This window comes from Bubalus kerabau, chromosome X, assembly GCF_029407905.1.
Source record: "Bubalus kerabau isolate K-KA32 ecotype Philippines breed swamp buffalo chromosome X, PCC_UOA_SB_1v2, whole genome shotgun sequence".
Lineage (NCBI taxonomy): Eukaryota > Metazoa > Chordata > Mammalia > Artiodactyla > Bovidae > Bubalus > Bubalus kerabau.
In genome coordinates this window covers 127,632,865-127,659,022 of record NC_073647.1, presented here as the reverse complement: position 1 = coordinate 127,659,022, position 26,158 = coordinate 127,632,865, and the positions used below count along the sequence as shown (strand labels likewise).

Sequence of the window (26,158 nt, the reverse complement as noted above, 5' to 3'; positions counted from 1 at the left end):
CACCACTGTCTTGGTCAGATAATAAAAACCAAAGAAGCTCATCCCAGGTTCTACTTGCCTGGGCTTCCTGAGGCATCTGAGCAGCGTCCACTTTGTCAGCGATATAAGCTGCCAACTGCTTGTCAATTGATGAGAGGGATTCCTGAATTAACTGTAAGGATTTTTCAATCTCCTGGGCAGACTGGATACTCTGTTCAAGCAACTTTTGCCTCCTCACAGCCTAAAGAAAGAAAGGAAAAAAAAAAAAAAAAGAATCAGTCCAATGTTTGCTGGTGATAGTTTTCTGCATTCCAGCTGCAAAGCAAAAGAAGATTCTAGATTCTCCCTCATCACCTTTTTGTAAGATAGATTTCGCAGCTTCCTGCCACTCATTCAGCTCTACTTAAAAAATAAATGAAAATAAGAATAAGAAAAAAAGAGCATACAAAACTACATCAGGAATCTCTGCAGGACAAAAATCACAGTATTATGTACATCAAGGAAAGAGGCTTGGAAAAACATTAGTGAAGTCATCTCCGTCGTTGCAATCTGTCGTTCTCAGGCCGAATGCTCCTCCTGATCTCATTATATAGTTCAAGAGATTTGGTTTACTTAGAATAGGGTCATCGTCATCACAATCCAATTCAAGATAGATAATCCACTTCCACCAGTGAGACACATATACAATCTGTTCAGAATCAGCTCCTTTTCAAAAAGGGAATTTTAGAGAAACATTTGGTTATGGATTTATTTTGAATACTATTTCAACCAACTATGCATGGTATTTTTTCCCTCCTCTTCCTTTCACAATTTGGATTATGTAAATTGCTTGTGCAATTGGATTTGTGTTACTGCTGAAGTAGAACAAATAATAAGTAACCCTAATATAGCTGCAATTAATCTTGATTGTTACTATAAGTATGATTAGGATAATTTAACACTTTTTAAGTATAAATAGCATGTGGAACAGATTGCAGAATCTCCCTTCAAGGATCTGTTCACCTTTAAAAGAGTAGTTATAAAAGAAATGGGACAGGTAACTTACTGAGAATTCCTTAAATTATGTATCATAATCAAGAATTTTTCCTTATTATACAATATGAAGGCATGATTATCTGATACAAAAGAACCATCCTTCCCAATGACCACGATCAAGGTTTTAAAAATAATCCTGCTTTTTTATATTACATACAGAATATTAGATATGACATAAAGAATATAAATGTTGGCTCTTAACTTTGAAAGATACTACAGATATCAATGTCCTTTAATGAAGCCAACTTGGAATATAGCGTTACTCAAGTAAGAACAAAGCTAAAGGCATCTGGACCAAAGGAAAAGGAGCTGAAAGATGGGTGATGCTAAAGGAGCAAGGAAGGTCTTCTGGGTATTTCTACCTACACCATAAATCTTCAGGATTCTGTCTGAGGCTTTTCTTTCTTAACATTCTACCCATACCCTCAAATACAATTACACCTCATAAGCTCACAATTCTTAACTCTGTATCTCCAGTGCAGATTCCCCGCTTGTTCTCTACACTTGTATATGCATTCTCCTACTTGACATTTCCACCTGGGTGTCCCACAGCCATCAAAACAACAACAACACTAAATATGGATCCACTCTTGGACCTCCCCAACTTGCTTTTCCTCTTTCTGTGTATTCTTTTTTCCTGTCTCAGTGTTTTATCATCATGACCTTTATTAGCCATTATTTTGGATATTTCCTCTTCTTCTATTATATCCTTTACCATTTTGCAATTAATGAGCCCATCAGTCACCAATCCCTTCTTCTACCTTCTAGTATTTCTTGATTCCATCCTTTTCTCCCTCATTTCAACACCATTACCCTACTTGAGGCCATCAGCATTTCTTGCCTCAAACATGGTTACAGGACTCTTGGCTGGTATCCTGCCATGCCACTACTCATCTGCAAAGCAGATACAGTGTCTTATTTGTAAAGCAACGTAATAATTATCTCCTTCAATCATCCAGTGATTCCTTATTTTCCTTAAGATAAAAGTTGTAGTTTTTAATATGGCTCAAAAGTTCTTTCATAGTCCCCGTGGCATCTTCTACTACTTGCAGAAGCTATAGAGATATGTTATGTTTTATTTCCCAGCATACACTCTATCCCTCTTTATACTTGGCTTTAAACATGCTGTTTCATTTTCCTAGAACAATCCCATGACCAACTTCCTTTTCCTGAGTAAATTGCATTCGTCCTTTGAGTCTTACCTTGGAAATGTGGACATCTCCCTCTCCAGGTAGCTGACCCTAAAACCCTGTGTTCTCTCTTGCCCTTTTATTTCTGTCTTAGCATGTATACCATCACATTGTAATTTCCCATTAACTGCCTCTACTGTAGACTGTAAGCTCTAATGAGGTTAGAGATTATGGTTGTCTTGTCCATCGCTCTGTATTACAGACGAGAATGTCTGTAGCCTTCTGAGAGCTACTCCTGAGAAATGAATCTCTAATGATAAAACTTCTCTATTGTGACAGGTGGCTGGAGAAACTTTCCAACCAGAGCAAGTTGCAATTGCCGACTCTGGCATTGTGTAAATCTAGTCCTTTATCTGGCTAAGGGCAAAAACAGCTTACTTTCCTGTGCACATCTGTAGAATACTAATATAACTGAATAGGATACAATATAGCATAATGTTAAATCACATATCTAGCCTCAAAATTATTTTTAGAAATCTGACTTTTTCTATTCATGAAATTCTACTGGTTGAAAGAAATGAAATGGCCTACAAGATGATGGCAGAGTTGATCTCAGGTGGTTTGTCTCTTTGCCTGGCCTGGCAGTCAATAAGAGAGAGTGATTCACAGAGATCCTTTGATTATCTCAGGGAGTGAAAAGACCTGATGTCAATCCAAGCCTGCAGAATTCTTTGAACTAGTCATGGCATAGGCAGTCTTCTATTTCTAAATATCTTGTTAGGCCAACCCTTATAGGAGGCCAGGCCTGTGAATTTTCAAGGATTCTCGGTGCACTCAACCTGTGCTGTTTCAATGAATGGAACTGGGAGGACGCCCTAACCCATAATCATATTTTTGTTTTTGTTCCAGAATACTGCTCAACTGATGTTTTAAAATGTTATTTCATGTCTTTTGCTAATCCACTCAGCCATAAGCAGAATCGTGTAGCTAGGCAAAAACAGCAAATATGAGGGGTGTTAGAAAACCATTAAAAGACTGGCAATCAACAACAAAAACAGAAAAGTAGAAAATTGAATCCTAGTAATGGTTACCAAGAAAAGACATAGTGAAAACATGTTTAATTTGGTTTTCAGAGAAAATTCAAAGAAAACTAAATAAAACCAACATACATGAAAATAAAATATTCTTATTTCCCCCAAAGTGCTATGCAATATAAAATTAAGAGGTTAATGGTTTCTGTTGGCAATGCAAAGTTGTCTCCACAGTGAATTGATCGTCCCTCACATTCCTTTTCAAAATAACAGATTAACCCTTGTGCCCCAACATTCACTTCAATCAGAGTGTAGCATGCCTAAGAAACTGTGGAAGAATGCATTTTTCATTCTGAAGAATATATTTTTCATGAGAAATAAAAACTGAGAATTTGCACCAAAGCACATATATTTAAAATATGAATGTGCTGTACTCAGTTGTGTCCAACTCTTTGCGGCCCCATGGACTGTAGCCTGCCAGGCTCCTCTGCTCATAGGATTCTTCAGGCAAGAATACTGGAGTCGGTTGCCATGCCCTCCTCCAGGGGATCTTCCCAACCCAGGGATCGAACCTAGATCTCCCACATTGCAGGCAGATTCTTTACTGTCTCAGTCACAGGCTTTAAAACAGAGAAAATTTAGACAAATTATCCCAGTGACTTTATACAAGTCATCATTCACTAAAGGAGGTACTATAATGGTTATACTATAATGGTTTTGAACTGTGGTGTTGGAGAAGACTCTTGAGAGTTCCTTGGACTGCAAGGAGATCCAACCAGTCCATTCTGAAGGAGATCAGCCCTGGGATTTCTTTGGAAGGAATGATGCTAAAGCTGAAACTCCAGTACTTTGGCCACCTCATGTGAAGAGTTGACTCATTGGAAAAGACTCTGATGATGGGAGGGATTGGGGGCAGGAGGAGAAGGGGACGACAGAGGATGAGATGGCTGAATGGCATCACTGATTGGATGGACGTGAGTCTCAGTGAACTCCGGGAGTTGGTGATGGACAGGGAGGCCTGGCATGCTGCGATTCATGGGGTCGCAAAGAGTTGGACACGACTGAGCGACTGATCTAATCTGATAATGGTTAAGCTCACTGTAAAATATAATAAATTTTATTTCATTTAAGATGATAGATAAACTCAGGGTTGCAAATGAATTAGGAGTGTGGGTGTTTTTCCCATTAAAATGAGACCTGAGGAAATGATCATAAAAATCTATTTCTCTTATAGTTAAGCTTTCTGCTGCTGCTAAGTTGCTGCAGTCATGTCCGACTCTGTGTGACCCTATAGATGGCAGCCCACCAGGCTCCCCCGTCCCTGGGATTCTCCAGGCAAGAACATTGGAGTGGGTTGCCATTTCCTTCTCCAATGCATGAAAGTGAAAAGTGAAAGTGAAGTCACTGAGTCGTGTCCGACTCTTAGCAACCCCATGGACTGCAGCCTACCAGGCTCCTCCATCCATGGGATTTTCCAGGCAAGAGTACTGGAGTGAGGTGCCATTGCCTTCTCCGGTTAAGCTTTCTAGCCAGCAGCAAATATCAAGCACGGAATATTTTGAAGAATGAAACTATACATATACTCTCTCACTATGAGGAGACTGGAACCAAACTAGAAAAAAATGTAGTAGAATGCAACAATACTTTTCAGTCAAACGAAGAAAATCAAATCTACATTATTGAGTTAAAGAATGTCAGAAGAGTGCTTTTGTCCAAAATTCCCCATCCTACTTTGACTGCAAATCCCTTCTGGGTGACATACTTCACAAATTTTTATATACATATATATGTATATGTGTGTGTGTGTGTGTGTGTGTATATATATATAAACAAAAATTGCTAAAATAAATAGTCCTGAGAATGGTAATTCACAATAGTGCATTAGATAATTTAAGGTCATAAAAATAACTTTCTCCCAATATCTGTGGGATCTACGAGTGGGAATGGGAGAAACTGTCAGTATTTTGCTTTTTTTGATAGGAAAGTGGGGAAACAGGATTTTGATGCCTGTATATGATTGTGGAAAACCCACTCTTGAAGGAGGTTTTCATGAGGAAAACCTTGTGCTGGGTACCAGAGTAAAAGGGATCTTATGAACAGGCAGCGTGCATGTGCAAAAGATGTACTTTGAATTCTTGGCATCTTTCATGAACTTTTGTTTCTTTCCAATGAGGTACTAAATATTCCTTGGTTGCCTACTATCTGCAGGCATCAGAGAGCTCTCAGTTATTCTTTTTAAACTATTCAACAGATTCAGGCTTAACATTGAAAACTTGACCCTTTCATTAGCCCTGAGGCAAAAAAGGGATTCTTTTTAGTGGGCTAGGATGCTGAAAGATATCTGGCTTCTCAGAAGTTTGGAGTAGGGATCTCCAAAAGAATTATAGATTCTGGCCTGTTCTGGTTCAATTTGCAAAGAAAACATCAGACTCTTAGTTCAGACAAATTAATAGATATATTTCTAGTAAATAAAGAAAGAAGAATAGATGTCAGATGGCTGATTTTACAAAAAAAAATTATAGCATGGTTTATGATCATCATGCAGTAAATGATAAACTTATTCATTTTACTTATTTTTTTACTCTTATACTTATCAATTGGAGAAGGCAATGGCACCCTACTCCAGTACTCTTGCCTGGAAAATCCCATGGATGGAGGAGCCTGGTAGGCTGCAGTCCATGGGGTCGCAAAGAGTCAGACACGACTGAGCAACTTCACTTTCACTTTTCACTTTCATGCATTGGAGAAGGAAATGGCAACCCACTCCAACATTCTTGCCTGGAGAATCCCAGGGACAGGGGAGCCTGGTGGACTGCCATCTATGGGGTCACACAGAGTCGGACACGACTGAAGCGACTTAGCAGCATACTTATCAATGAGAGCTGGATGTGCCAAACATTTGATTTTCAGCATTTTGTTTTTCCTAAGTAGTGAAACATTTTAGCCAATGTTAAAGCTAAACCTCATTTCTCTGAATGATGTTTGTACCAGAGGAACTAAACCCAAAACAAAAATCTATGTCCCAAATTCTGATGCAAATAAAGGAAAGCAATCCTTGAAGTTTTGGCTTGAGGGAGAGCATTAATTGCCACCTTGAATGGTGCTACCTTGGCCAGTGTAAAACAATAGGGATTAACTAAAGAGATGTGCTAAAATCAAATCCTAAACTCCTGGCTCTTCGGGAATTAATGTGGAGACCCAAGAGGGCACTAATCTACATTATTTAGCAGCTGCACCACACCGCACAGACTGTCCTGATCAAGTTCTATCTTCTGGAGTTTCAACTTCAATAGGCCTGGTAATTAATGCAACTGCTTCCTTGTCATCTATGAAGAGGTTGTAATGTGTTCAAATGCCAAACAGTCATACTCAGTCTGTCATATTTGGAGCAACAGGGATGGACCTAGAGATGACCAAAGTAAGTCAGAAAGACAAATATTAAGATATCACTTATATGCGGAATCTAAAATATGACACAAATGAATCTATTTATGAAACAGAGACAGACTCACAGACATAGAAAACTTATGGTTATGAAAAGGGAAAGAGGGTGGGGGAGGGACAAACTAGGAGTTTGGGATTAGCAGACACGAACTACTATATATAAAATATATAAACAACATGGTCCTACTGTAACTATATTCAATGTCCTGGAACTATATTCAATATCCTTTAACAAACCAGAATGTAAAAGAATATGTACGTGTGTGTGCATGTCACTTTGCTGTCCACTAGAAACTAACACACCATTGTAAATCAACTATACTTCAATTAAAAAAAGAATATTCAATTTGACTAAATTACACTGTTGGGTTTGAGAGCAATTTTGATTAGCTGTTTCCTCATGTCCTGACTCTGATTTAACTTAAGAGTTCTTCTGAAGCTGCACTGTTACATCATGAACACAGTGGCCTCTGTTATTTTAGATTTTTGGCTATTGCCTTCAATTGAAAACAGTAAGTGCTAAGTTTATCTCATTCTAAGAGATGGGAATAAGATTACCTCAAAAGGGTTCACAAAAGAGGTCAAAAATGGACATTTCCTTCATTACTCCACCAATCTCATGTATTCTAAAGTTGTCTGAAAATTTAGGAAAGAATCAGAGTCACATTGAATCCATGGCCCAGGAGGAGAGTGTGATGGCTCCTGTTTACTCCTCAGGGACACAAAAACACTGGTACTTCACCCCTCTGCCCCAAACAAATGAGGGTAGCTCCAAGTCCACCATTTATAGAGCCTGGGAGCACAAAGTGGATGGGATGGCTTCTAACTACCAACATGTACTGTGCTTAAGTAGCTGAACACTTTTTGTTTGCTTCCTGTGACTACTGAGGTGTTAAAACTGATCTGAAGTGGTGACGTAGTAAAGAGTGGAGGCATCTTGTACTTCCCAATGCTTGGTGTGGCAAAAGCATTTTTGTAGGTCAAGTGGAAACTGAAGGAGGCAGCTATGGTTTAGCTGTCTAACAGGAGCATTGCGTATGGAGCACGAGTACTCTAGGATGAGATGCCCGAAGACATGTTTACACGGCGTACTTTTTCTTGTTAAAGAAATGGGAAGACAGAAGACCTCCTGTAAGACCTCTTAAGAGCCCCCACTTGTACCCCAAAGAAAGCAAGCGTTTGTGTCCTTATTACATATAACACATGAGCACCATAAGATGCTACTTAAGAGGAGATATATACCCACTTTCTTTCTTTCCTACTTCTCAGGCCAGTGTAGAATAATGTCACTCAGGTGGGGTAAGGGAAGCTGGTGAAACTGATCATTCTTCCCTGCCAGGGCACATCACTTCAGCATGGTTTAAGCTGGTACTGCAAACAGAACATTAAATATGAGACTGAAATTTTAAGCTGAACTAAACTTAATTTAACCTTATTTTTTCATATCCTAGAGACCAAATAGCAATTGAATCTATTCAGGATGCCACTAAGAAAATGAATCAGCCATCTGCTTGAAGCAAAACCATTTCATGTTTGTGTTCTATCTGGTTCAAACTATGCAGCAAACTACTGACACTGTCCATAAATTCAGCACTTGATCAACTGAGTTAGAGGCAGAGGGAAAAGATGACTATGAGGGACAGTGAGAATGTGGCTTAGGGCAGGACAGGAAATGGTTTACAGATGACATGGAGACACCAATAATGAAGGGCCTAGGAACTATATTTGAAACACTGAGAAGTATAGTGATACAGCATAATTAGAAGACTTATAAAGACATATAAGGCTTTGTCTTATACAACAGTTAGCAAATGACACGTGTTCTGAATTCATCTACTGATGTTCCATTTGTAGACCATTACTACTACCAAATGCAACACTTGGCAGGAGAACATCGTCAAAGAAGTTCAAAGGTGAGGAATACCCTGGATCTTACTGTACACTTGGACTTCTTTGGGATTGAGGACAGCTGAGCATTTCATTACTTGTCATTCAAAAGGTCCATCTAGTCAAAGCTATGGTTTTTCCAGTAGTCATGTATGGATGTGAGAGTTGGGCCATAAAGAAAGCTGAGCACCAAAAAATTGATACTTTTGAACTGTGGTGTTGGAGAAGACTCTTGAGAGTCCCTTGGACTGCAAGGAGATCCAACCAGTCCATCCTAAAGGAAATCAGTCCTGGATATTCATTGGAAGGACTGAAGCTGAAGCAGAAACTCCAACACTTTGGCCATCTGATGTGAAGAGCTGACTCATTTGAAAAGACCCTGATGCTGGGAAAGATTGAAGGCAAGAGAAGGGGACGACAGAGGACGAGATGGCTGGATGGCATCACCAACTCAACGGACATGAGTTTGAGTAAACTCCAGGAATTGGCGATGGACAGGGAGGCCTGGCGTGCTTCAGTCCATGGGATCTCAAAGAGTCGGACACGATTGAGCCACTGAACTGAACTGATGGTAGAAGAAAAATGACTGGTCCCCAACAAGTTGAATATAACATTTCTAGATGGTTATGTCTTCTTTTAGCAGGCTGAGGTATATTTTTCAAGAAGAATCAAGCTAGTATTTTGCAAAAGGAAATAAATGGAGATAAATAGAAAAGCAGAGGGAGAAGATAATTTACAGCAGGGAGAGAATTTACAATTGCTTAAATCCCAGTAACCATCAAAAGTTTCACTTTGTTGCTTTTCCTTGTTTTCAAATTAGTCTGTCCTACTTTTCCCTAAGGAAACAAGGGCCTACACAGTGTTCCTTGGACAAGAAATTTCAAATAAATAAGAACTGTTGCTTTAACCTACTGTAACTCATAAAGGGTTCTGACATAACTGCTTCTTGTAGCATATTTGTTAATGTGGTTGATAGGCATATAGGTTATAGTAACACAGATGTGCTCATGTGTTTGTATACAGTGTCTTTAAAAATAAAAGAATAGTACATTATTTACAAGGGCCTTCTTGATTTATTTTTGCTAATTTCACTTTGTTTAAACTCATTGGACAGAAAAACTCTTAAACCCAAGTGCATGGAGCTAGCTCCTTGTAATTTCCTTTACAGAAAAAGATTATAAACGTTAAAACCATTGGTGTAATGGTTAACTGGAACTTCATCTGTTTTAGGTCTTTGCAGGTCACTTAAGTTCTTCTGTGACCTCTGAGGGAAGTATACTTGAAAGTAATGTTTGGGAATCACTTTATCAATGGAACTTGACATCAGATAGCCATGACTTTCAAGTAAAGCATTGATAGAATGGTCAATGAGCTGTACAGTAATATATCTAAAGACATTTCTGGATTTTTGCTGCATCCATTCATCTTCATAGGTAGACAAATGAAATTGGTCTTCTGCCCTGACAGGAACAAACTAATGTATTATTTCAGCTTCAAAAAGAAAGTGATGGAAGTATAATACAGTAAATCTCATAGGCATCTACAGAGTTCTTCTAATCCCAGTCTTTTCAAGATAACTTCAGAATCTCCCTGGTCAGTAAAGTTTCTCTGGACCAATGACGAGGTGTTGTTGGATTGTACATATACTTATAATATCATTCTCAACTTTAGGCAATTAATAAATATAATTGATATTGCAAAAAAAACCCTAAATATCATAGAAAATTTCTCCTGATATGGAATGGCCAGAATCAGAGTCTACAGATTAGTTGGGTGAGGATTAAGACCACAAGTTTAAGTAACACAGAGAGAGTGTGTATAAGAATAAAAATCCCAAACTTGTGGTAAAATCAAGTTATAGAACAAAACAATGAGTGGAGATCAGAAACAAAAGTAGGAATGGTGCCACTACAAAACTTAGTTGATTTCTGGCAACTGCTCCTGCTGCTGTCCCAAAAAGCTACGAATGCAGTGACTCTCCTGTGTTGCACATATAAGGTGCAGGGAGGCAAGGAGTCCCAAGTAGAAAACCTGTAGGTTGTGCTTGCAAGCTGAAGTGGAGAGGTAATTACCCCAGTGGAGAAAGCCTCTAGAGAGCCAGAGTCTATTGAGACCATTTCATACAGACTGAGAATTGTGTCAACTTTTTATTGTCCTGTAAATGAACTGGTTGTGATGGCCCTTGGACACAGTCACATGACAGCAGCCTCAGCGTGGAAGATATCTTGAAGGTAGTCAAAATCTCCACTCAGGAATTCAGACTCTCAGGCTAAAGCCTACACACAGGGTCTCTGGTCTCTGGGACTTCAACTGATGTGTGGGAAATTGGTCCGTCACAGTCTTGTCTACAGAGTGACTAAGGATGGCTATAAGGTTTGGCTATTAATAAAACAGTTTTCAGCCTTCGGGCAGGTAGGCTCAAATAGAGCCTCAATAACCACAAGTGGTGCTTTTCTGATATACCTCAGTGATCTCTGTTGGATCTCTTTTACTGTGATGCAGGGCCATCATTGGAGAAGAAATGGCAATCCACTCCAGTATTCTTGTCTGGAGAATTCCATGGACAGAGGAACCTGGTGGGCTACAGTCCATCGGGTTGCAAAAAGTTGGACGTGACTGAGCAACTAACACACACACGCACAGGCCCATCATAGCCAGGAGCCAGTGTTCAGCTTCCCTTGAGACAAAATGCTCTCAACCCTGTTGATCTCTAAGGTCAATCACCAGTGGGGTTAAAATTCTACTCCAACTGGTGCCAACCAGATGTGGCATCTACAAAACTCAAAAAATATCTCTGTCTCATGGGATGTCTGTGATGACTGATTCTTTTTCATCCTCTCCATGTACATGAAGATGAACAATATTTATCACAAACAATTTGATCACAGATACTTCAGATGATCACCATGGTTCTAGAGAATTTGAAGGGGGAGACAGAGTGTGTTTATGGCTTCCTGCCACCCTACTTATCCACACAATACTGAAAAATGCCTCATGTATAGCTCAGTAAACAGCTGTACTATTGTGCTGGAAGGTTACTCTGAGGCTTTCAGAACTTTTGTTCTTCAAGTAGATAAGATAGAAAAGGCTGCACATTTGTAGCAAGGGACTCCTGCCGGGTCTCTGGCTCTGATATGATTCATTTGGCTGGGTCGTGCACCTTAAACAGCAGGAACAAGATGTAGAAAACAGCTGCTTTTGCTTTTACCTGCCAAATATGCTGGAAACTTATTGAGTGGTAGGCTGGGAGTACAGAAAGAAGACTCGGGTGTGCTGATATGGGCACGGGGAAGAGATAAATACTGGCAAAGTGGTCTATTACACTCAATTCCCTGTTAGAGACCAGGGTCGTCTGTCACTGAGTGCTCTTATGGGATACTAAGCCAGATGAAAAAGACACAAATTGTTTCCCAGCTTTCTCCTCTATCTCCTCCCCTCAGTGGCATTTCCTCATCATCTGTAGGTGAAATCTATCGTGCTGAAGTTGTATGGGGTGAGAGAGGAGAGACCAGCTCTCAGGTGGTAGGATCTCACTTGGAGGGTTGTTGTATTTGTCCTAAGTCAGATATAGCTGAAAATTTAGTTACAGAACATAGTTACCACAGCCATGGAGAAGGGTCTTGTGCTGTCGTACTCAGTCGCGTTCGACTCTGTGTGACCTCATGGACTGTAATGCACCAGGCTCCTCTGTCCATGAGATTCTCCAGGCAAGAATACTGGAGTGGGTTGCCATTTCCTTCTCCAGGGGATCTTCCTGACCCAGGGATTGAACCCTCTAACCTGTGTTTCCTGTGGCTCCTGCACTGGAAGGTGGGTTCTTTTCCAATGGGCCACCTGGTAAACCCCTTCAAAAGGGCTTACTGCCTTTCAAGCTGGTCCCACAGGGAATGTCTGTTCTATCTAGAATGTGGTTTAGGAAGGGAAGAGAGACAGCATATTGGGGAATATATCAATGTGTTTTCTATACTGTCAGAAGTTTGGCATGGATTCCTAGAAAGAGAGCATTCTACTCCGGCAGAGAACTATGGCCTTGAAGGAGAACCACTTTGATCCCTGCTTGCTTTAATTGTTCAGGAAATGAAAATGAGTATCACCTCTGGAATAAAGAGATCACTCAGCTCTAATGAGTAGTGGATGAATAGGATAAAGTTAATGGTCCACACTGGGAATGATTCTGAGACATAGGGCCCATTAGCAAAGCGGACTGCCTTGAAACAATTCATGCTCAGCTAAAGGTCAGGACCAGAGTTCCAAATCTGAATAATCATCAGAACCTACAGGAACTTTTCAACATATAGTTCTCAGGCTCAATCAAATTCTACTAAATCAGAAATTCAAAGGGAGTCAGAGGGAATATGTATAGACTAAAGTTCCTGTAACCCTTCCATCTGTGTGATTTTGATGACTAGCCAGATTTAAAAAGAATTATCATGAGTGAATTTTGAAAGAAGAGATGTCTTAAGTAAGAATTAAATAATAATAGAGAAATGCAATTAACTGGGCTCACAACAAAGAAAAGGGATGGACAGAGTACTATTAAATTAGCCAGATCTCAACGCAGATCCAAAAACAACATGAAAGTGGTAAGGCAGAAGCGATAAAGCACTTCTTGAATTTTATGCAATACTTTCAATGGAAACTTCATAATGAATATGTATATTCTATGACTTAAAAACATATTCATGAATTTGTCAAATATTTTGATTCATCATTCCATATATAGACTTCTCTAAGATACTACATTACAATGCAAAGAGAACGTCTTTACTGTTCCTTCTCCGATTTCTTTCTTCAAAAAAATCAAAGCAATTTTTTACTAGCACCAGATCATTTTACTGCAGATTTGCTTAAATATTAAAGAACAGTTTTGAACATTCAATTTTAAGAATCTATGGAGTGGCTTTACAAGAAAATCAGTTTAAAAAGAATCTACAGTGGAAAAGTAAGATGGACAAGAGAGATGAATTTTTACCTTGAGAATCATATTTTGTGTTACAGGAATTAAATATTAGTTGTAAGGTATGATGGACAGAAGTAAAAGTTATACACAAATCACTTTAAAAAAAAAAAGAGAAAAACTCCAGAATTTCAATTAAAGTGTACACAGATAACAAAACTAAAAGTAAAACTTCTACCCAAAAATTCATTTCTAAAATGATACTTTACCAAAAACTATGCTACTTATTTAATCTTTACAAGTGATTAGTTTTTAGGTCTTAATGTCAGATGTTTTTCATTTATATATTAACTTTGTCTTTTGCTATTCTAACTTTAGAGGAAGGAGTTCAACCACTAAATTATAAGAAATGTAAAGACAAGAAACTCCTAAATAAATATTTGTATTTACCCTCAGTTATAAAGATTTTAATGCTCTCTCCAAGCAAAAATAATTTGTGTAGTGTGAATATATAATACATATCAATTTGACACTAAAATGAATGTAAGTATAAGTATGTTTTTTTTTATTTTTATTTTTTTAATTTCTTAGTGCTTTTATTTCATTTCTTTTGGCATATCTAAATGTCAGAAAGTACATACATACAAAATTCCAAACACCTTCCTAAAATGGTTTTAGTATTGGCGAGTCTGATATCTCAGGTTGAATTGTCCAATATGTCTAAAGTGCATTCTCGCAGCTAATCAATAGCAGCATTTGTTCTGTTTATAAATCCTTAAGAAATATTCAGACAGCAGGTGGAAAGTCACAATAAAAAGCAAAGCATGATCTAGATATATTTTTCCTTAATTATCCAAGACAAACACATGCATGAATTAGTTTATAAGTATACAAGAAATATATAAAAATAGCAATATAAAAAAGTTCATACAGCAATGAGAAAGAGGGGTCTTTCTCTGCTACTAATATTAAATATGGCAAGGTGTATAATATAAAAAGTTTGTAGAATCCTAGATATCTTTGGAGCCACAGGGAAATCCCTGATGGAGGCCAGTGTGTGATGACATGAGGTCTGTGATTTTCAACAAAGCTAGAGTTTTATAAGATGGTTTTCAGAAGGCACTGCTTTGGAGAAATCACCAACACAAATGATGAAAATGTTCTTTTGTTATTGAAACTGTCAATTCATGGCTTCTTGCGCTTGGGTTGTGCATGGTGCTGGTACCCAGGCCCCAGCTGAGAGCCCGCTCTTATCTCCACAGCCACAGAGCACTAGTTGGTGATTCTTGTTTTAAAGTCTCTATTTCAGTAAACTGGACGGATTGTCCACCACCCCTTGTTTTATAAACATCACCCTTAATTAGCTTAGTTTCAATCTCCCCATCGGAGGCTAGTTCCTGGTGTGTCAGCATGTACTTCTCACACTTAGCTAGTGCCTTTTCATTTGCAACAGACACAGTGATGGCACGGGGGACATGTGGCTGCATGACTGTCTCAGTTTGCAGGTTAGTGGCAGGCTTATGATCTACCCATCTGTCTCCCGCAGAGCGTGATCGTCTGTGTCGCAGACGAATTGGTGGTGCGTTCCTGCTGCAGTGATCCTCTTCTACTTCTATCTCATTTCTGAACGAAGGAACCACCTCCCTGCCTTCATTCCAGTACATCCCTCGCCTTCTGTCTGACACGATACAAGTTTTACTTTGTCCTGGCTCCTGCTGCCTACGCCTCGCAATAGATGTGACATTGAGAGGTGTGTTGTACGGAGGTATTTTCTGCTCCCATTCTGAAATACAGGAAGCTACAGAAATGCTGCTGCAAGAGTTAGAGCGCCTATGTAGCTGTTGACTCATGAGTTGCTGGCCGTTGGAAATCTGAGCAATATAGTTACTAGAAAGAGGTATGGGTGATGGAGAAACAGATCTCTGAGTCACTTTTTCTCGATCGCGCTCCCGAGAGGGCCTCTCTGGATTTTCGGTTTTGGGCTCAGTAACAATAGCCTTCAGTTGTTTCAGTTTCTCATCTTTCACCCAGAGTTTATTTTGCATCTCCAGCTGTTTGGCTGCCACTTGACGCTCGCATTCTTTCTCCCACTTCATGGTGATTTCTGTCACCATGCCTTGCAGCCTGGCTTCCAGTCTACGTTTGTCAGAAAACTGTCGCTGAAGTTTTTCATTCTGGGTTTCAAGCTCCTGTTGCAGATTGCGCTTATCTTCCTCATAGATGGTCGTTGTTTTCTCTAAAATCTCAACCTTATATTCTAAAGTTTTGTTTTTCTTCTCAAGTTGTTCTATTTCCAGTTTCTGTCCTGAGATCACCTTTTCTTTTTCATTTAGTTTTCCTTGAATATAGTTTTCTTTATGTAAAACAGCATTGTCAAATTCTTGTAACAAAGCCTTAAAAGTAATAGACTGCCTGTTAAACTCCTCAATCATCATCTGTCGTAGGTGATGTCGTCTCTCTACTGCTTCGATCAGCCTGGGAAGAGTCTGCTCATCATTGACATCCAGAAGTTCGCAGGATGGCAAAGGTGGGAAACTCTGTAAAACCACTTCTGAAACCAGCGGTTCGACTCCAACAGGACCTGCCCGGGCCTGGTTTCTGTATCGCCTCCCTGGTGTTAAACCACATATGGCCTTGTCTGTTGGTCTGGCTACTTCAACTTCTTGGGTCACTTCTGCAAATCTCATTACTTGCAAGCTTTCTTCATAATCTTCAGCCTTTGAATTCACACACACGATCAGGCGTACTCTCCCTTCCCCATCAAAGTAGTTCTTGAACAGATGGGTTAACTTTGAATCTCGATATGGAACCATCTTGTTAGTACCATAAGTTTGGTTCTCTCTCAGGACCTCCATACATGTTCTCAGTGTCATTAGTGACTGGTTAATGTTACCACCTTCATGTAATCTGTTCCCTTCTGCTTTTGTCTGGTTAGTTCTTTCACTTCCAGCAAGATCTACCAAGGACAACTGGCTAATAGTGATTTGTTCTTTTTCGTGTAAGACGTTGTCTCCATCTGCATCCAAGGGAGCCTGAACTAATTTAATGTTGAACACACTATGGGAATGGCTGGACTCATGATTCAAATGTGTGTTAGCAATTCGTCGCTTTTTCTGGCCTCTCCAGAAAACTTCAAAAGCCTCCTCAGTAGATTTCACTTCTACTTCTGTACATCCTGCAACATACATGTTATGGTTCTTGTCTTCATGAAGCAGTTTAGATTGTGGAGGTTTAGGCTTTATGGGATCAAACGGCACCTCTTCCAATAGATCATATATGTAATTATTATATATTTCAATATAAGAGACAAATACACCATAGACACTATCTTCATCAACCTCTTCTGCTTTGCAAAATTCTTGTACATTTATCATATCTGCAAACTCTGGATCTACTTGTCATTTGCTAGAGGGGGTCTTTGGATTGGGTGTGGCTTCTCTCTTCTGCCTTTCTAATAAAGCATCAACTTCACATTGTATATCCATACTATTCCTATCATTAGATTTAAAAACGTATCGTTTAGCTTGAAATGACCCTATACTGTTAAAGAGCATGTCCAAACAGCGAGGAAGCAGCCCTCCTTCCCCTGGAGAACCAGTCATAGTGTGAGTTTTTCCGCTTCCCGTCACACCATATGTAAAAAGGAGACCATTTTTGCCATGAATGAGGTCATCTACCAAGGGATTAGCCACGACATCAAAGAGCTCCTTTTGGGTGGTATGAGTGCCAAATACTTGTTTAAATGAATACTGAGTCTCCTTATAGTCTCCATTTCTGTTGAGTCTGTTACCCTCAGGAGTATGAAGCTGAACTGTTGTATTATTGATTACTTCTATGCAACACTCTTGCTCAGGAAGGCTCAGTGGGCGTACCCTACAGTACACCCCAACTGGGTCTTTAAGACTCGTTTGGGATCCTTTTTTCACTGGTGGTTTCCTGGGTGTCTTAGTCCTCGCTGGCTTCATGGTAGTAAGCTCCGAACTGCCCAGACGCGCGCACGGGGATGCCGGACTCAGTCGGGGGTTGACGAGAACGGCGGGCCTCAGGGACCAGCCACAGGGCCCGCGAGTCGGCGGCTCAAGCGCGGCGCTTGAGGAATCTCTAAGTATGTTTAAATATATACATATATAAATATAATACAACCACACATGTGTATGTGCATTGGTTTATCCCTTTGTATCTAGATCAAAAATGTTAACATGCTCTATTTGGTATACACACAGAGAAGGAAAATTTAATGACTATCTTATAAAAACATTTCAGAAATGTCAATGCAGATGATCCAGGAAACACTATTTACTGGTAGATCAGATGGTAAAGAATCTGCCTGCAATGCAGGAGATCTGGGCTTGATCCCTGGGTTAGGAAGATAGCCTGGAGAAGGAAATGGTAACCACTCCAGCATTCTTGCCTGCAGAATTCCAAGAACAGAGGAGCCTGGCAGGCTACAGTCCATGGGGTTGCAAAGAGTCGGACACGGCTGAGCAACTAACACACACACAGGGTAAATTATAAAGACAAAGATGGGATTACTACTTATAAAATAAAAAATAAATATCCATGATGCTTGATGATTAAAATAAGAATGGAACACATTTATCATCGACCTTTATATAATATTTCAGTTTTTGTATCTAAAAATAGAGGGTAATTAAACTAAAAATGGACATCACCAGATGGTCAACACCAAAATCAGATTGATTATATTCTTTGCAGCCAAAGATGGAGAAGCTCTATACAGTCAGCAAAAACAAGACTGGGAGCTGACTGTGTCTCAGATCATGAACTCCTTATTGCCAAATTCAGACTTAAATTGGAGAAAGTGGGGAAAACCACTAGACCATTCAGGTATGATCTAAATCAAATCCCTTATGATTATATAGTGGAAATGAGAAATACATTTAAGGGACTAGATATGATAGACAGAGTGCCTGATGAATTATGGACAGAGATTCGTGACATTGTACAGGAGACAGGGATCAAGACCATGCTCATGGAAAAGAAATGCAAAAAAGCAAAATGGCTGTCTGGGGAGGCCTTACAAATAGCTGTGAAAAGAAGAGAAGTGAAAAGAAGGAGAAAAGGAAAGATATAGGCATCTGAATGCAGAGTTCCAAAGAATAGCAAGGAGAGATAAGAAAGCCTTCCTCAGCAATCAATGCAAAGAAAGAGAGGAAAACAACAGAATGGGAAAGACTAGAGATCTCTTCAAGAAAATTAGAGATACCAAGGGAACATTTCATGCAAAGATGGGCTCAATATAGGACAGGAATGGTATGGACCTAACAGAAGCAGATGATATTAAGAAGACGTGGCAAGACTACAAAGAAGAACTGTACAAAAAAGATCTTTACGACCCAGATAATCATGATGGTGTGATCACTCACCTAGAGCCAGACATCCTGGAATGTGAAGTCAAGTGGGCCTTAGAAAGCATCACTACGAACAAAGCTAGTGGAGGTGATGGAATTCCAGTGGAACTATTTCAAATCCTGAAGGATGATGCTGTGAAAGTGCTGCATTCAATATGCCAGCAAATTTGGAAAACTCAGCAGTGGCCACAGGACTGGAAAAGGTCAGTTTTCATTCCAATCCCAAAGAAAGGCAATACCAAAGAATGCACAAACTACCACACAATTGCATTCATCTCACATGCTAGTAAAATAATGCTCAAAATTCTCCAAACCAAGCTTCAGCAATATGTGAACCATGAACTTCCTGATGTTCAAGCTGGTTTTAGAAAAGGCAGAGGAACCAGAGATCAAATTGCCAACATCCGCTGGATCATGGAAAAAGCAAGAGAGTTCCAGAAAAACATCTATTTCTGCTTTATTGACTATGCCAAAGCCTTTGACTGTGTGGATCACAATAAACTGTGGAAAATTTTTCAAGAGATGGGAATATCAGATCACCTGACCTCCCTTTTAGAAACCTATATGTAGGTCAGGAAGCAACAGTTAGAACTGGACATGGAACAACAGACTGGTTCCAAATAGGAAAAGGAATACGTCAAGGCTGTATATTGTCACCCTGCTTATTTAACTTATATTCAGAGTACATCATGAGAAACGCTGGGCTGGAAGAAGCACAAGCTGGAATCAAGATTGCTGGGAGAAATCTCAATAACCTCAGATATGCAGATGACACCACCTTTATGGCAGAAAGTGAAGAGGAACTAAAAAGACTCTTTATGAAAAGTGAAAGAGGAGAGTGAAAAAGTTGGCTTAAAGCTCAACATTCAGAAAACCAAGATCGTGGCATCTGGTTCCATCACTTCATGAGAAATAGATGGGGAAACAGTGTCAGAATTTATTTTTTGGGGCTCCAAAATCACTGCAGATGATGACTGCAGCCATGAAATTAAAAGACGCTTACTCCTTGGAAGGAATGTTATGACCAACCTAGATAGCATATTCAAAAGCAGAGACATTTCTTTGCCAACAAAGGTCCGTCTACTCAAGGCTATGGTTTTTCCAGTGGTCATGTATGGATGTGAGAGTTGGACTGTGAAGAAAGTTGAGCACCGAAGAACTGATGTTTTTGAACTGTGGTGTTGGAGAAGACTCTTGAGAGTCCCTTGGACTGCAAGGAGATCCAACCAGTCCACCCTAAAGGAGATCAGTCCTGGGTGTTCATTGGAAGGACTGATGCTGAAGCTGAAATTTCAGTACTTTGGCCACCTCATGTGAAGAGTTGATTTATTGGAAAAGACCTTGATGCTGGGAGGGATTGAGGGCCAGAGGAGAAGGTGATAACAGAGGATGAGATGGCTGGATGGCATCACCAACTCGATGGACGTGAGTTTGAGTAAACTCTGGGAGTTGTTGATGGACAGGTAGGCCTGGTGTGCCGTGATTCATGGGGTCACAAAGAGTCGGACATGACTGAGCGACTGAACTGAACTGAAACTCAGAATACAAGATGAATTTTAAAATATTACACTTAATATCAAACTAACTCACATAACTGATGGCAGGGAAATAAAGATCATCTTTCAGGTTAACAAAAGAATATACAGCAAGAGAGGATTGAGAAGTGGAAAGAAATATGTGAGAGAGATAGATAGGTACAGACTTCCAGCTGCAGAATAAATGAATCATTGGTATGAAATGTACAGTGTATGGAGCATAGTCAATAACTATGGAGACAAATCATAATTAGACTTATCACAGGGATCATTTTGAAATGTATATATTGAGAGTTTGGGATTAGCAGATGCAATTATATATAAGATGCATAAACAAGAAGGTCCTATTGTACAGCACAAGAAACTATATTCAATATCCTGTAATAAACCATAATGGAAAATAATACATATAAAGGGATAACTGAGTCACTATGTTGTACAGTAGAAATTAAACGAATTGTAAATCAACTATACTTCAATACATTTTTAAAGTTATAAAAATCCCTACACAAGAAAATAAATATATAGAAATACTCAATCACTGTGCTGTGTAACAGGCAGGAACTAACACAGTGCTGTAGGTCAATATTACTTCACAAGCAAAGAAACTCTTAACAAATGAAATCAGATTTATCGTTACCAGAGGTAGGGGTTTGGGGGAAGGGGAACTAGATAAAGGAAGTCAAAAGGTACAAACTCACAAGTATAAGATAAGTAAGTACCAGGGATGCAATGTAGAATATGATATAGTTAACACTATTTTAAGCTATATATGAAAGCTGTTAAGAGAATAAAGCCTAAGAATTCTCATCACAAGGAAATTTTTTTGGTTTCTTTAATTCTGTATCTATATGAGATGATGGTATATGTTGACTAAACATATTATGATTATCATTTCATGATGCAGATAGGTCAAATCATTAGGCTGTGTGCTTTAAACTTACACAGTACCTTGGATCAATTACATCTCAAAGGTGGTAAAGAACCCGCTTGCCAATATAGAGATGCAGGTCCAATCCCTGGGTCAGGAAGATCCCCTGGAAAAGGAAATGGCAACCCACTCCAGTCTTCTTTCCTGGAGAATCCCTTGGACAGAGGAGCCTGGAGGGCTATAGTCCATAGGGTTGCAAAGAGTTGGACACAACTGAAGTGACTTAGTGTGCATGCAAAGCTAGAAGAAAAACAGGATTCAAATGAACAGCCATCTGAAGAGGTGTATCCGTGATGACTGGAAGGGTCCCCAGCACAGAACCTTCTACCTCTGTGGAGGTGGAGGATGTTACCCTTGTGGTGTTAATGTGTTCACCAACCTGGAAGCTTTCTGAACTCCATATTATTACGATTTTTAATGGAGGTTTTATCCCATATGTGTGATCAATTATCAACTCCATTTCCAGTCCCTCTCCCCTCTCCACAGAATGGGGGCTATGGTGGCCAAAATATCCAAGCTTCTAATCTTGGTTTGGTCTCTCTATTGACCAGCCCCCATTTAGGAGCCCACCAAGAATCTCATTAGAAGAAAAGATATTCCTATTACCCAGTAAATTCCAAGGAGTTTAGTGTCAGATGCTCCTATCACTCAGGAAATTACAAAGGTCCTGTGAGCTCTGTGTCAGGAACTGAGGTCAAAGATTAAATATCAGAACAAAGGATGCTGCTGCTATCCCTATTTACAAGGATTTTAGGAGCTGTGTGCCAAGAGTCAGGGCAGAGACAAATATAAACATGTTTCTTATGTTACAAAAGAAGGTACAGCAGATAGAAGAGAAAAATTATTTTCTAATTTTAAAAAAATAAAAATGAAACATACTATCTTGTCTAGTTTTCTTAAAGAAAGCTGGGCTACTGGGTTTATTATCTGTGTGTAAATGTTACACAGGCCAGTTTTTTCCTTCAAAATGTAATCACTCTTATCCAATCATTCAATTAAAATTATTATGAGAGCAAGTCGTATAGTCTACCACTCAGCTCAAAATTAAAGTCACCTTGAACACAGATACTTGGCATAACAGTCTGCTTGCGGTGCACTTTTTTATATAAAGATAATAGTTTCAACACAGAGCATTTAACCCAGGAAAGTCAAAATTTAAGATGCCCAATATCCTTTCTTCCAAAGTAAGGAAAGAAAGTGTAAAATTTAAAAGATGAAAAATGTAATACTAAAAACTATATCCATTGCTAACACTCAAAAAATTAGATTAAAATTCTACCTTTCAAAATACTAAAGCAGTTATCGTTTGTTGATCATCTTCACTGAAATCTTCTTAAATGATAATGTTCTGTAGAAATGAGCCTAAGTTCTGTAACTCCTGCATAAATTCAAAAGCAATTTAGGTGTAAAATTAACCAAATATATAAAATGACAATTGGGGCTGGGATTATGGGCTGGCAGCCTTGCAGCCGTGCTGTGCTCCATGCTTATAAGGACTCAAGCTTGGTTTCATTCTCTGCTGTCACACTCTTTAAATTCTAAATTTTTGAACAAGGAGCCTGCATTTCCTCCTGTATTGACCCTAAAGTTAGGTAGCTGATCCTGATTGCAATCATTTGGGGAAAATGTCCAATAGCTATAAGGTTGAAATAAGAATCCAAATGAAACTGGGTAAGTCCAAGAAATACACTTTTTTAAAAAGCATGAAATTTAAATTAGATGCGCTGGGACACAGTGACCTACTGGTAGAGCAAAAATGAATATCAAGTGAATGACTTTCAAATATGATTATAATTGGAAGACTCCAAAAACTAGTCTCTTAGGTATCTCAGGATATAATTTAATACATCCTGGAGATACTGGATACATTAACTGAAAATAATGGAACTCAAAGTCCCTTTTCTATCTACTGTCCACATGACTGCATGAATATGGTTGAGAATAATATGATTATTTTGCTGGTAATTATGGGAGAAAATTACATAACTGACTGTTTCCATTGAAAACTGTTTTACTGACTACTTCTGAGTCTACTTGGGGAAGGAAATCCAACTAAACCATAACAAACCATCTTTGGGGCTTCTCAGATGGTTCATTGTTAAAGAATCCGCCTGCCAAGGAGGAGATGCGGGTTTGATCCCTGAGTCAGAATGATCCCTGGAGAAAGGAATGGGAACCCACTCCAGTATTCTTGCCTGAAAAATCCATGGACAGAGGAGCCTGGTGGGCTACAGTCCACAGGTTCACAAAGACTCAGACAGGACTAAGCAACAACAACTGAGCCTACCTTACCTTTCACTAACACTTCTGAATTTATCTCTACAACACAAGTGATATTCCAAATGCTTTCCACTCTCACTGTCTCAAAGGTACCGACCCTCTGTTCTTTCAGTCCAATTTTTTCATGCCACCAACCCAAGACACCCTAAAAAAGAGTTAGCTCACTTTCAGGTACAGAGTCTTTCATGAGTAAAATATTTCAGCCTCTCTAATCTTCATCTGAAATTATCTTTAAATTATCTCAATTCTTTTTTTGGTCCAAAGTTCTTCCTTCCATTTTTGCTTACATCTCCTCTCCTGTAAGACCTTTCTCTTACACAGGAAATACATACCTCTATTGGATCTTTCCTCAGATGACAAACAAGCTTAAACCTTCACTGTCCTGACAGTCAATAAGGGGTAAAATTAGTTCTCTTCTATTACTGAAGATACTGGCCTTCTCTCTCTTTTTCTGTCATCAAACATCTTTTTTTTTTTTCACTTTCAAAGACATGCTAATTCTTTGTTTCCTGCTTTAGTGAGATATATTTGACACACAACATGGTGTAAGTTTAAGGTGTATGAGAGGTTGATTTGACACATTTATAAATTGCAAAATCATTACCATCCTTGTATTAGTTACCATCTCCATTCCATCACATGATTACCATTCCTTCTTACCAAACATGAAGGATAACTTATCTTTATGGCCTTTGCTTTTACTGCTGCCTATTTCTTCTTTTACATTAGTTTAATCTCACAGTTGCCCCTCTAGCAACTGAACAAGACAACTAAAATTAATAAGTGAAGGAGTAAATGGGAGTTGTACAAACAGATCCAGCAGGTAGAGACTACTTTTGTAAGTACCAGGTTCTGCTATTCACGTATGGACAATTTAGGGAGAAGGAAGTAAAAATTATTTTATGCATTTTTATATGCCAAAGAGGATGTTGAATATTAAAACTTGACTGAATCTAAGTTCCCTAACTCTGTATCACTTTAAAGAAAATTTAGAAGTTTATAATATTTTACTCTGTACCTATAGTAACTTGATCTAGTTATCATTAAAATTAGACATATCAAAAATCTTAGTACATAAAAAAAATCTGATCAGTAATTTAATATACAGATGTATTCTCATTGGCCTAATATTTCTGCTGAAAAATTATACTTATACCTTAGCAGTAAAACAAGTGAAGAGACAGCATGTAAAAAAAATTGCTTTCTGTAATCACTCGGAGTATAAGGTTAATATCATCTCTGTATGATGAAAGCTTAGGTGTAGACAGAAGCCAAGACATATTTTTTTTTTCTTAAGGACACACCAATTATAAAGAGGTCTAAAAAAGAATCTAGTTCAAAAGAAAAAATATGAGTGGCTTATACACCTCTTATTGCCTGTCAGACCACATTTAGATCTGCTAAGACTAGCTTTCAGATCTGCTGGAAAGAGAATGTGAAGACAGACAAGAGCACAAGATTACTTTAAGTTTCTGGCCTGAAAAATATAAAGAATGAGTTGACATTAACAGGAATGGAGAAACTGTTGGGTAGGTCTGATAAGAGCTTGAATCTGAGTATGTTAAGTTTGAGCTGCCCACTAAATAGCGACATGGAGACATAACAGAAGGGTGGATATACAGCTCCAGAGTTTAGGGCAGAGGTATGTACTAGAGATGACATTTTGAGAATCATTAGCATGTAAAGAATATTTACAACCACAACACTGCAGAAAGTATCAAAAGGAATGAGTGAAGAAAGAAGATAGCATGAAGCTTAAGAAATGTTTCCTTTACAACTGGGTCTAGTTCAGCGAAACTTGTTTCAGAATTCTTTCCTATATGTTTATTAGTCAGATTGGCAGGAGCCTTACCTTCTAGTGCCTTCTCTGGTGGCTCAGGCGGTAAAACCGTCTGCCTACAATGTGGGAGAACCAGGTTCGATCCCTGGGTCGGAAAGATCCCCTGGAGAAGGAAATGGCAACCCACTCCAGTACTCTTGCCTGGAGAATCCCATGGATGGAAGAGCCTGGTAGGCTACAATCCATGGGGTCGCAAAGAGTCGGACATGACTGAGAGACTTCACTTTCACTTTAGCTTCTAGTACCATTTTTGTCAATTTTTAAAATTGAAGTATAGTTGATTCACAACATTATATTAGCTTCAGATATACAACATAGTGTGGAGAAGGCAATGGCACCCCTCCGGTACCCTTGCCTAGAAAATCCCATGGACAGAGGAGCCTGGAAGGCTGCAGTCCATGGGGTCACTGAGGGTTGGACATGATGGAATGACTTCACTTTCACTTTTCACTTTCATGCATTGGAAAAGGCAATGGCAACCCACTCCAGTGTTCTTTCCTGGAGAATCCCAGGGACGGGGGAGCCTGGTGGGCTGCTGTCTATGGGGTCGCACAGAGTCGGACACGACTGAAGTGACTTAGCAGCAGCATACAACATAGTGACTAAATATTTTTATAGATATTGTATTTAAAGTTATAAAATAATGGCTATATTTTTCTGTGCTCTACTATATATTGCTTATTTTATACATAGTGGCTTGTATCTCTTACACCTATACCCTTAAATCACCCTTCCCCCTTCCCTCTCCTCACTGGTAAATACTAGTTTTCTCGCTATACCTGTGAGTCTGTTTCTAT

The 26,158-nt window shown here is 39.1% G+C and overlaps 2 protein-coding genes across 6 annotated transcripts in view; both read right to left on the bottom strand.

Annotated features, from left to right (window-relative positions):
- The window catches only part of DMD (dystrophin), a 2,389,494-nt gene that overhangs the window by 1,384,808 nt on the left and 978,528 nt on the right, over positions 1 to 26,158 (bottom strand). For all 5 annotated transcript variants that reach the window (XM_055564496.1, XM_055564495.1, XM_055564498.1 and 2 more), the window contains one exon: positions 59 to 220. In XM_055564496.1, coding sequence (XP_055420471.1) covers positions 59 to 220 — 162 coding nt within the window. The remainder of the gene's footprint in view (positions 1 to 58; positions 221 to 26,158) is intronic.
- On the bottom strand, positions 13,962 to 17,523 carry LOC129639376 (kinesin-like protein KIF23). The gene is given in 2 exon segments (XM_055564503.1): positions 13,962 to 14,677; positions 14,680 to 17,523. Coding segments are annotated over 2 exon segments (2,778 nt in total). The 5' UTR covers positions 17,369 to 17,523; the 3' UTR covers positions 13,962 to 14,588.